Source organism: Triturus cristatus, chromosome 2_1 (genome assembly GCF_964204655.1).
Source record: "Triturus cristatus chromosome 2_1, aTriCri1.1, whole genome shotgun sequence".
Classification (NCBI taxonomy): Eukaryota; Metazoa; Chordata; class Amphibia; order Caudata; family Salamandridae; genus Triturus; species Triturus cristatus.
The window spans coordinates 187,790,931-187,803,969 of NC_140581.1; the positions used below are offsets into that span (position 1 = coordinate 187,790,931).

Consider the following 13,039-nt stretch of genomic DNA (forward strand, 5'->3'; position numbering starts at 1 on the left):
AGCAGCCCTCTGAATCACAGTTGCAAAAGATGTACTCTCTTCTGTAGCTGGTCTATGGAGGACAAAAAGCCAACATCGGGTGAGGTATCCAACCCACTGGCATCCTGTATGTCCATGAAACAATTGTCTTCATCATAAGGGGTGGCAAACTTTCTTCCATACTCTCCATGGTCAACTACAAATGTCTGTCTCTGATCGAAGTCTGAGGCAAAAACATTGTTGAATTGGTAGTGTGCAGCCCGGAGTCTGAGGCAATGGTAGGTTGCAGTTCCTCCTCTGGCACCAGTGGTGGCGTCGACGTTCACAGGACTGACGTTCGCAGGACCGGCGCAGAGTTCGCGCTGAACCTGAACTCTACACTGACATCAGTGCAGAATCCAAAGCAGGTTCAGAGGGGCACAGATGGTGCAGAGGGCAGAGCCACTGACGGTAACCTGGCTGGAGTTACCTTCAGATCTTTGAGGCCCTAAGGCACTCCAGCGGGATCCAGCAGTGTGCCAAACACGCGCTGCATGACTTCTCTAAGGTTTAAGGGAAACTAGATTTGGAGATACCTCATTTGTGATGCCCTCATTCCTTCTCTGGAGTGAGGCAGGAAGAGGCTGGTTCCCACTTTGACTTCTTATATTTTTTCTTTGACTTTGAGTGTGAAGATCATCTGCCGCAAGAACAACTTTAGGAGTGAGATAGGGTCTGCACTCTCGACTTCGAGCTGGAGCAGGGCCTGAGTGAATTACTGTGGTGATTAACCTTAGAAAGCTTCGCCTCGCATTCACAATGGCCTTTGTGTTCATCTGCGCTCAGTCGTTGGAGGCCTTTGAGTTGTGCGCCAAACCAAAATGCCAGAGACACACCCCATGGGGATCCATCACAGACATCTGTTTGCGACAGTTCTTACAAGGCTTTACCCTGTAGTTTTAAGGGTTGACATCAGTGCTTAAATTTAGCCGGTGCTTTCTGGTGCTCAGCACCGGCACCTAATTGTCAACACCATACTTAGAACAGTCTACCACATGGTGGCGCTGCTCATCTAATTTACAGATGAGCAGACAACGGTTGTTTAGGAATACAATATACATTAAAAAATTGCTAACACCTACCTCCCCAGCCATTCCTTTAGCTTTGGGGACCTGGAATAATCTGAACTGTCGCAATTACACATAAGAGAGATGGTTAATAGTTCTTTTGACAGCGATGACAAGGGCGATGGGTGGTGCAAGCTGCAGTGGCCTCCTGGTCAGAGTCCTGGCAGTTAATATTTTACAAATTAAGCACCGGTTGACATATTACCTTGACACTGGAAAACATTTGAAGGAACTAATGCTAGTGGGTACCTTTGTAGGCAATGCATCATTACCACAGACGATATTTCATGTTCTCTATTCCACCTTCTTCCAACATGAAAGCACTTGATTTCTATACATGAATAATTCAAATTTTATAACAGTAATGAATAACTCTAAAGAGACAAGGCACAAATGTAAGCAGGGACGAAAGGTATAGTAGTATATCATCCATATCTAGATATGAAGACAAGATTGTGGTACACCTTGAAGATTTAACTTAGCCTTTCACAAGGAAAGGCAAAGGTGACAGAAGTTTTTGTAGACTGCCATGACCCATCCAGAATGGCCTTGTGGAGCACAGGAAAGATCGTTTTTGGGGCATCCGTGCTGTAAATATCTTGAAATTGTGCTGTACAGCAGATCCAACATGTCAGGGTCACTAAAGGGGCCCAGTGCCCAGCTCCCACGCAGAGTTGCAGAGGATGCAGTTCACCATGGGTGCTCACAAACAGAACCTGAAAGCACAAACTATGCTCATTGGGGTTGGAGAAAATGGACTGGCAAAAGCAGCATCCCTTGAGGTAGGTTGGAAAGAGGAGAGACAGAAAGTTAGATATAGCGCAGAAACTGGCAGCCCTCAGAAGAAGAGAGCATTTGAGAACCGGGAGCAGCTATGCAAATCATCGCAATCAACTAGAGAAGAAACACAGTGAAAAGGCCATCTGGAAACATGTTCTTCAATTGCCTTGCTTAAATCAACCAGTGGTCAAAAAGTGGTCATTGGCCAACTCCACATTAAAGAGAAAGCATGAAAGTGGCACACGCCTGATCAACAGCTTTTGTGATGAAAGAAAAAAAAACCACATCTCAAAGACTTACTGGCTCAGGCCAGTAGAGCACGAAAGCACAGCAAGTCTTTAGTACTCAAGGGAGCAACAATCTGCCTCAATCACTTGCTGCACAAAAGAATCAAAATACCAGAGAAGAATGAAGAAGGAAATTTCTATACAGGGTCCAGTTTGCACAATTATGCCACACAGTTGAATCTCTTTATGAAGGCCAGGCCATAGCTGGAAATACAAGATCTGGATTTGCAAACGCGACCTCCTCATGATGTGTCTGTGATGAAGAAGGAAAAGGAAAGGAACATCCAAGATGGAAATTTGAACATAAGAAAGGAGGAGGCTTCGAGAAAATAATCATGCCAAGAAAAGATGCACGCCAGATTCAGAACTACCACCACAAACAGCATATTTCTTAAACACAGGACATTGCTCTTCAGCAAACAGTAAAATTGTAAATAAAATGACGTACCATCGACCATGCATCAGATATTTGTGCAAGATGCTTTCACGAATTATCTCTTTCTGGAATATTTGATAGGAAAGCAAGACAATAAATGTTGTCACCGCTTCTAGTAATATGCTGTAAGTCATGTCCCTGCAAAAAACAAGACAAAAGAAAGGCATAAAAATGTAATAAAGTTCCAAGAGCTGGCTTTCTATTTTTCATCTTAATAACATTTGTTTTAGCTATCACATTCTGCCACAAATAATTCCAGACAAAAAGATACAGTGATGCTCCATGAGTCACCAGCACTGATGGTCCACTATGCTAGTGCAGATTCTATATAATGCCCTAGACCGAACTTCGGTTCAAACAAATCTCATCATTATCAGGACTGGAGTGGTCTACCCTACACAAGGATGAGAGAGTTAGTCAATCTGCTAATGTGAATATATGCCTCATGGTATAAAGTCACATTAGTGTTGTCAAAACTGAGGTCTGTTGTGAATGCTACCTCTTCATTGACGATGCTAATTATTAATTATTTAAGTCGCTTATAAGCACCTTGAGCTTGGGTGACCATAGATTCGGCAGGCTAGAGGAGAACATTGGCTCCTGGAGGGAATTATCTCTGGTTCCAACTTATCAGTAAATGTGGGTTCTGCTTATCTTTTGCAGGCAAGACACCAGTGTATTCGAGGAGTCCTATCTGACAGGGGTCATTCATTCTAATACTTACACCCTTGGTATGTACAGCACTGACTGCATTTTCGACACTGCGTAAATGAGTCGATCTATTTCAAATGACAGTGTTTGCCCTTCAGATGCAGGGAGTACTTTCTCATCAGTAGATCCTATTACATTATGGTAGTTATGCTTTGTGTTGTATATGTGGGTCTGAGTTACATGGGCAGTACAATTAAGGGTGACTATAGCAATCCATATTAATTTTCAGGCTAATATTTCATAGAACATTATAGTAGCCTAGAGGACTTACACTTCATGGGCATGGATCATGTACCACCAGATACCATGGGTGGTAACTGAAAAATGAAAGTACAAAATGCAAAACGAAAGTAAATGGAGAGACTTGTGAGTGATAAACTGCAAGCACCGTGTTGCAATAAAAGTATTTAAGCTATAGCTATCCACAAAAAATGTTGAAAAATTCAAAATTAATGATCACACTGATCAAAATGTGTGTTCGTTATATACTTAAGTTGTGGCTTTATCTTTTTTTTTTTTAAACTAGATTTTTTGGGGTTTTCAGGTATTCATAGCATACATTAAGTGTCATCAACGTTATGCATATACATTTAGGTATATACTCTCTGGTGCACTCTAACCTTAACAGTAACAAACTCCCCCCTCCCTATCCCCTTCATTGAGTTGCATTCAGTTCCATACAAGTGTCTCTACAGCCATTGTACGCGTACTATGGACCTTGTCTTAATTCTGGATGTTATAGTGCACATATTGCTATGGTGGCATCATCTGGTCAACCTATCCCTGGTCTGCCAATGCACTTCCCCCCCCATTCTCGGTCCAGTGCTACTGGGATTCCGCTCTGCTGGATCCATGCATGTTAGCTATTAATTCTGTCACTAGGCGCTCCCATGCTCTCGCTCGGTCTGTGTTACCTATACCCTGCCTCGCTTCTCTAAGTAAAAGTCTCCCTACCGTCCATTTTTCGAATTCCTTTTTCCATGTTCCCACCCGCGGTCCCCCTGGAGTTTTCCACGGTCTAGCAATCTCCCGTTTGGCCAGGACTTATGCCAGGTCTTGGAATTTCCAGGTTGTTTTATTTTTGGCCGTGTGCCGGAACCACTCTAGCAGGTAATGGTCTGGGGTTTGCTGCAGTCCCTAGTCTATGGCGTCTATTATGCGTCGTACCTCCTCCCAAAATGTGCACAAGGTACGGCAGTCTCAAAACATGTGCAGAATATGGGCTTCTCTCTCCCCGCACCTAGGGCATACTGCTGATTCTACTCCAAAATATTGCATTATTCTGGCGGGGTAAGATATGCTCTATTGAGCACGTAGTAGTTTATTGGTTTGAACCACGCATTTCCGGACGCGTTCGGGGTTCTCTCCTCTATCATATCCCAGTCTGTCTCTGGGATCTGTCTCCCCAGGTCCTCCTCCCATTGCACTTGCAAGTGGTCCAACGGTTTTTGTATGTCCTGTTTAATAGCCTTGTAAAGGCAGGAAACCATTTTAATCGTTCCTGCCGAGAGGGCGATGTACCGGCATCCTGCGAGTGCTCGTGGTTCTGTGCTGCCCATTCCCCAGTGTTTCCTTATCCTCAGCATGAGAGCTTTATGTTAAGAACTGGCCTCTGGGCAAGTCATATTCCGTTCGGAGCTCTTCGAGAGTGAGCAGTTCCAAGTCCCGGTAGAGGTCCCCCATCACTTTCAGAACTGACTCTTCCTAAACCTACTGTCCCTCCCAGTGCTCCCCGTATGAGAGGTAGCTAAGCAGAGTTATGGCTAGGTCTGGAGAATAGGGTATTCTAGCACCCACTCGCCTCAGGTACCGAGCCCAGCAACATGTCACCACCCTAGTTTCGACTGTGTCTCCCGACGAGTTCCTCTGTACACTCAGTAAAATTTTTGCAAGTGTTGGGGTGGTCAGCGCAAAGGGGTATCGCTCTCTATCCGGGTTCCTCCCGACCGCCTGCCTCTGGATCATCCAGTACAGTTGAGCTGCTATGTAGCATCCTTCAAGGTCCAGGACTGCTAAACCTCCCTCAGTCGTGGGGCGCTGCAATGCGGTCAGTGCTACCCTCCTGCATCCCGCCCCCTAAATGAAGGATACAATCATTGAGTCAAGGTCCCTGAATGTCGCCTGCGGTATCCACACCGGGAGGGTTCTGAAAAAGTACAGCAGTCGTGGGAGTACCACCATCTTCAGGACAGCTATTTGTCCGGCTACCGAGAGCGGCAATGTCCTCCAAAAATCCATAGAGGATCAGATGGAGCGCATCGCCCTTCAACAGCTCAGTGGGACCATGGTATACTTTTACTCCCAAGTATGTCAGGCAGTCAGGGTCACATTAAAGGTCACCTAGGTCAGACGGCAAGGGTCTGTTGGGCGCCATGGGAAACAGTTTCGATTTCTGCTAGTGGACCTTAAGACCGGATAGTCTACCAAACTTCGCCAACATGGACTGCGCTCCGGTCAGATCTGTGGATGTATTGCGGAGGAACAGCAGAAGATCATCCGCATACAGAGCTATGTAATGTCTCATTTCGCCGAGCCGCAATCCACTGTAGTATTGCCCGCTTCTCGCCCTGCAAGCCAGAGGCTCCATGGCAAGGGCGAACAGCAGTGGGGAGAGGGGGCACCCTTGTCTCGTGCCCCTCTCCACCGTCTGTCGAAATGAGATAGTTTTCCTGGTACGTACTCAGCTGTGGGGCTTGCGTAGAGCAGTTTTCCCCACGCCAGGAAGGCCCATTGCAGACAGCACCTCATACAGGAAGGGCCCCTCCAGACTGCCAAAGGCCTTCTCGATGTCCACCGCGAACACCGCTGCCTCTGGTTTGTTGTATGCTTTGGAATCCATGACCGGCAGGAGTCGCTGTATATTAATGGCAGTATTTCGCCCTGGGATAAACCCAGCTTGGTCCGCGTGGATCAGAGTCGATTGTGTGGCAAAAGTCTGGTTGGTAATATCTAACTTAATATTTTGTAATCCCTGTTCAGCATGGATAGCGGCCTATAGGCCATATAGTCATGTGCCGGTTTCCCCTGTTTCAGCACCGGGACAATGAGGGGATTCCTGGTGCTCTCTGACAGTATTCCGGTGTCGCAGGCAGCCTGATATAATGAAACCAGTCTGGGGGCCAGTTCCTCTACATATGCAACGTAAAATTCCGCCAGTGACCAGTCAGTGCCCGGGGTCTTGTTACACTTGATGGCAGCCCTCACTTCCTGTAACTCAATATCAGTGCCCAGACTTTCCATCACAATTGGGTCCAGGCTTCTCATCTGTAGGCCCTCCAGGTATTCCCGGGTCGTCGTTCTGTCACATTGTGTTGATCCCTTATACAGCGCAGCATAATATTTAGCGAAGACCTCTTTAATCTTTGCCTGTGCATAGTGTCTGGTGCCCTCTTCCTCCTCCATTTCCACCAGTGCGGGGCCTCGACCTATTGGGTTCACCAACCACGCTAGAAGGGACCCCAACTTGTCCTTTTCTGCATGAGTTTGCTCAAGATACTGGTTATAGTCACAACACCTGAGCCTCTCAATCTGCTTCGCCACCTCCTCTTTGGCCTCAAGTACTGCCTGCTGGAGTTCCGGGTGGTCTGGTCGCTGTGCTCCAGTCACCTGAGAATCCCATCCCCCTCATCAACCTCCCTTAGGGGGGTACGCCTGACCCCCGTGGTTTGTGCTATGCACTGGCCTCGTCGCACCACCTTAAAGGCGTCCCACTCCGCGTGCAACGAGGAGGCCATCCCTGCATGGTCATAAATATTGTGTGACTTTGTCTCCGATCTCTTCCCGGAAGACCTGATCTTCCAGGGCGTCTAGGCGGAGCCTTCAAGTGGGAATCGCAGATGTGGTGCGTGCCCACCCCAAAGTCAGCACCGCTGGATTATGATCTGATATTGTGCGTGTGAGGTATTCTGTGGTGAGGACCCGACTTTGTAGATCTGTCGTGCATAGGAAGGCATAGTCGTGCATGCACTGCAGAAAAATAAGAGTAGACCCTATCTCGGGGATGTAGGGTTCTCCAGGCGTCCAGCAATCCCCAGCTTCATTGCCATGCACTAAATGCTTGTGAGGCGTGCGCTGCTTGAGAGCCTCGCAGTGCAGGGTGGGATCTGTCCATGTGTGTATCATCCATGCTATTAAAGTCTCCCCCCACTATCGTGGTGCAGTCAAATATGGTGCCAAGCAGTGACTTAGTTGGGCAAAGAAGGCTGGCTGCTCCGCGTTGGGGGCGTAAATATTCACTATATTCAGTTCTCTAATCGTCCCTGAACCGCTACATAGCAGCCCTCCGGGTCTACTAGTGAGTCTGTGAGTTGAAATGGGACCCCTGCCTGTATCCATATCAATACGTCCCTCGTGTAAGCCGAGTATGTGGTGTGGTAGATTTGGCCTCTTCAGAGCCTCTGTACCGCTGCTCCCTCCTTTTGCGTGAGGGACGTCTCCTTTAGTAAGGCTATCTGGACCCCCAGTCGGCGGAGGTAGGAGAGCACTTTATATCTCTTCACCACTGTGTGCATGCCACTGATGTTCCAGGTCATGCATTTATACTTGTGTGTCATCCATATGTTTCCTAGAAGCTAGTGGCTCATTCTGCAAATATTTGCAGAATGAGCCACCAACTTCTAGGAAATGCATGCCAGTCGCAGAGGCTAGAGCAAGGGACTGCCCTCTTTCAGGGACACCAACATATGGCTGACACACAGAAGTATAAATGCACAACAATAACACAAACAACAATATTTATTGATTAGGTGTGTGCAGTGATGTATGTTCTTAACACTGTACTGTGATGTACTAAATAGTACCACGGCTTGAGCTGGATTACAAATTAAAGCGTTACAATGAGTGTTGCACAGGTACAGTACACCACAGAACCAAGAAGAGAAGAGAGGGCGGGCCTGTTCTTTGGACTTATAAACTATGAAACTTAATGATTAGCGATGTACCTGGATTTTTACATCAAATGTTATGGCTTTCTTTTTTTGGTGACCCAATCACACGCTAAAGGTTTTGCTACATGATTAAACGATCCTGTTTGACCAAGAACATCACTTATTGAAAAATGCATTAGAATTGAATAACTTTCAAATTTATAATTTACAAATGAAAAATAAAGATCAATTTTTATTCGTAAGAAATATATTCTTAAATTTGTGAATATTATTTCCTTATGTTATATTAAAAAAAAAAGATTTGTATGACAGGATATATTCTTCATGTAGGAAGATGGAATAGAAAAAAAAACATTACAAAAGAAAACTGCTTATGCAAAAACAGAAATATCATACTGACAACTCTTTTGGATGGGTTGGACACATACTTAAGTACAAAACTATTAATTTCAAACAAGAAACGCTCTCAAAATAGAATCCTGCTTAAAAAAAATAAATCATATGCACTTCAAGTGAAGATGAAAAACCTGTTTTATAATGTGTTCCTATTTTTAGATTTTACAATTTGGGCAGTATTAAGCAACAGAATCAATGTACAGTCTGCTGAAAAAAGATGTGTAATAGAGGCGCTGGATACACCTCTTTCATTAACTATTATTTGTCTTTAAAACTATGTTAAGCCATACATTACTAAAACTAGTACCCCTCATATTTTTAAACTTCTCTTTTTTAATCTGCACTAAGAATAAAGAGTAGAATAAACTCCTTATTTTGCATTGTAGTGCAGCTCGCATCTCATGACCCACTTTAGATCCAACAGCTCCTATTCCAGCTGCAGAACCCCTCGTCAGAGCTGTAGAGTGACAGCACTGCAGCATTCAGTAACGTGAGAAGCCACAGTACAGCTCTGGAGGCTCCACTGACCAACTGCTGCGGTTAACATTTTGCGTTGAACTCAGACTTTTCTTTCAGAAAGACGATGAAGGAATGTATAAAGCTACGGAATATGGGTCCTTACATCAGCTCTCTGGAGGAATAGTTTCCATGAAAGGAACCACAATTGAAAACGGTTTCCTCTCAAAGATGGCGCATCAACGCCCATGACCGGAACAACATTTGTGAATCACAGGTGAAATCACCTTAAAATTACTAAGTGATCGTGGAACCATCATTATAGGACTTAAATTGTGGCTAAACGATCGAACATAGATGCCTTCGGAAATAGTCTTTAACTCCATGCATTTCAACATAAAGCTCATGTGGCTGCTGGGGACAAAAGGGAGAAAAATGGCTTCAAATAACTCTTCCACCTACAAAGTGTCAAGAAAAGACACCCTAAGAATCAATGTCAAGTGTATGATTTATAACAGCAATATCATCAAAGGGGAGGACACTGCCCATGCAGTTATTGAACAGGCTCTTTGCTTCTCCGAAGGCCCTCTGACCCCATCCTGGTCAATAACAAGCACGGGTGCCACTGCCTCCCCTTGGGAATTATTGGTCAGCTAAGTCGATGCTTTTTCTTCCACTGTAGTTAGTGACTGTTTGAAGCAAGTCAGCCATATCTACAATGATACTGAACAGTCTTCTCTTTACCACGACAGACACACAGATGGTGACTATTCAACACAGAAACTACAGACTACAATAAATGAGTGCTAGGAGGTGGGCTGTGAGACAGGCCGCAATTTAAGAAGTTGAAGGTAACTCTTGTACTAGCGCAGATATGGTTTTGCATTAACAATGGATATAAGTTTTTACCGGTTCTGCAAATATAACGTTAGCCCAATGTGATTCATACCGTGCACTGTTTTTGGCTGTGGAGTAAGATATCCAGTCTTACAGGAAATTACATTGCTTTCTGCTTTACATTATAACGCTTTGATAAAGCCTTAAAAATAATGAGACAAGTTTCAGCTATTGCGATAAAACACAAATAATACATACAACAAGTTAACATACGACCTTTGCTCGAAATCCTGTACATAAATGATAACATCTCAAACTTACTTGTCTCACTTGACAATCTACATACACGCTGCTGTAGGTACTAGCAAAATATCAGAGACAAGAAGTCCCCATAACAAAGAAAGAGTCGAAAACCGAATCTGGGATTTTTAATAGTTATGGGTACAGTTAGATGGGATGTTCTTACAGGCAGAGATATTTGCAATACATTAGAAATTAGAAAGGCATAAAGAACTTACATTTGTAACTTTAGTTCTAGTTCATTTGACTCTAATGCGAGATAACCTGACGCGAATGCTGCAAACGTCTTATCACCCACCACTAAGTTCTTATGTACAGTTCAAAGAAACCCCTGTCCAGGCTTTCTGGCTAAGAAGCGTGCACACATAAATCAACAGGATATATGAAAAGTTTGTGCTGCTCGTTTATACCACCATGCACCAGGCGAGAAAGAGTGTGGAAATATATCAGATCTGATTCTGCCACAGTTCAAATCTCATTACAACTAGTGCAGCAGGTCTTTGCAGAGGTTTAAAGACTTAAAGAAGTTATCAATTGATAAATCTGAGGTAAAACCTTGGATGACCAACCTAAAAAAGAGCTTTTAGGAGTACTACAGAGAGGGGCTTTGGATCCACCTATGTTAGTGAACAGGAGTATGTTTTGATTGTGCACTTCCACACAAAAAACGCTTACCTCCATGAACTGTACTTTTTTGTTTATCAATTGCTTGAGCCAGAGCTCTTTATCAAGTCTAGCGAGTCTTCAAGTCGAACACATAGTATTGCAAAGCTATACGTCTCCTAAATAATTATGATGTTTGTTCTTCTCAGGCTGCAGCACGAATGGGAGGAGGGCACTCAGGAGCACTGTGTTGCAGTCCCAGCCATGTCTGCCCCTCACTTTCCAAAAGCAAGATGCACTCCTGAGAGAATGTGTTTAATCTTTTAATTTTTAGTTTTAAGATTTATATACTGGAGAGACTTTTTTCATCTCCTCAGCTTCCAAAAGTTAATTTTATTAATTTCAATATCATTTTTAAAAATTACACTACTAATATATTTTAGTTTAGTTAGTTGAAATTTAATATTTTATATATATTAAGCAAAAATAATTTACTCATTTAATATACTGTAATTTTAAAGTACCCTGCCTTGAATACTAAAAGTCCCTTAATGGTACAATTTGCTGAACTCTACAAAACCCTTACTACCCATCCATTAACCCTGAAAATCCATTAATATCTCTTAAAGGCACCCTTCCCTGAACCCTAAAAACCTGCTACTACCCATAATGCTACCCATCCCTGAACTCTTTAAAAAAAAAAAGTTACTACCCCATACAACTACCCTTCCCTGAACCCTAAAAATCTTGTAATAAAACCTTACTACCCCTTAATGATATCCATCTTCGAGCCCTAAAACGTTCTTACTGCCCCTTAATGCTACCTTTCACAGAACCCTAAACGTTCTTACTGCCTCCTAACACTACCCTACCATGAACCTTACAATTTCCTTACTACTATGTAATGCTACCATACCTGAACCCTAAAAACTACTACCCCTTAATGTCCTTCCCCAAAACCTAAAATCGCATTACTACCACTTAAAGCCACCGTTTGCTGAAACATACAAACCCCTTAATGCTACCATTCACTGAACCCTACAAATCCCTTATCCCTTAATGCAACCCATCATTGCAAACTAACTACCCCTTAACTCTGCCCTTACTTGAACCCTAAAAACTACTCCTTACTACCTCTTACTGTTACCCATCCCTGAACCCTAAAAACCACTTACTGTCCCTTAACGCTGCCCATCCTTGAACGCTAAAAACTCTACTACCCATTACTATTACCCATCCCTAACTACTCTTTAACACTATCCTTCCACGAAACCTAAAAACCCTTCACTACCCCTTAACATTACCCTTCCCTGAATCCTAAAAATTCCTTAATATGACCTTTCCATAAACCCTACAAACCCCTAAATGCTACCTATCCTTGAAACCTGAAACCCCTAACTATCCCTTAAAGCTACCTTCCTTGAACCTTAAAAATCCTTACTACCCCTTAATGCTGCACATCAGTGTACTCTAAATACCTTTACTACCCCTTATTGCTACCAGTTCCTGAACACTAAAAAACCTAGGCTTCCCCTCTAAAGCTACCATTCCCTGAACCAGAAAACCTTACGACCACTTGCCCTTTCTAACTCAAAACACTATCTTTCCCTGAATACTAGAAACACTTTGTTACTACCAATCCCTGAACACTAAAAACGACTTAGTACCACTTAATGATACTCTTCCCTGAACCCTAAAAACTCTACTACCACTTAATGTTACCCTTCCCTGAACCAGAAAATATTACTACCCCTTACTACTACCCATCTCTGAACTCTAAAAACCCTTCCATGGACCCTAAAAACCCTTTACTACCTCTTGACATTAACCTTACTTGAATGCAACAAACCCTTTAATGCATCCTTTCCCTGAACCTTAACCCTTAACCTTTTTTTGAAACATAGTTTTATTAGTTTTACAAATAGAAACAACATAGGAGGGACGACTGTCCATATCCATAATAAATGCATATTACAAAGGGCAGTAGCAAAAAACACAAAAGCATTATCCATAGTAAATATATCAACACATTTGAACGTTATAAACCACTTAATGCCAGCTATCCTTGAACCCTGAAGACACTAACAATCCATGAAGGCTACCTTCCTGTACCCTATAAACCCCCACCCTACCTTAATTCTGTGCATCAGTGAACCCTAAGTACTTTTACTACCCTTTATTACTTACATTCCCTGATCCCTAAAAACTTCAAACTAGTCCCTAATGCTACTCTTACCTGAAGTGGAAAACCTAACAACCGTT

The 13,039-nt window shown here is 43.5% G+C and overlaps 1 protein-coding gene across 2 annotated transcripts in view; it reads right to left on the reverse strand.

The window, feature by feature from the left end:
- Nucleotides 1–13,039, reverse strand: part of DYM (dymeclin) — a 1,124,226-nt gene that overhangs the window by 781,434 nt on the left and 329,753 nt on the right. For both annotated transcript variants that reach the window (XR_014969672.1, XM_085629609.1), the window contains exon 7: nucleotides 2,601–2,726. Coding sequence is in view for 1 of the 2 variants with exons in the window: in XM_085629609.1 (XP_085485735.1) it covers nucleotides 2,601–2,726 (126 nt within the window). In the remaining variant the exon portion in view is untranslated. The remainder of the gene's footprint in view (nucleotides 1–2,600; nucleotides 2,727–13,039) is intronic.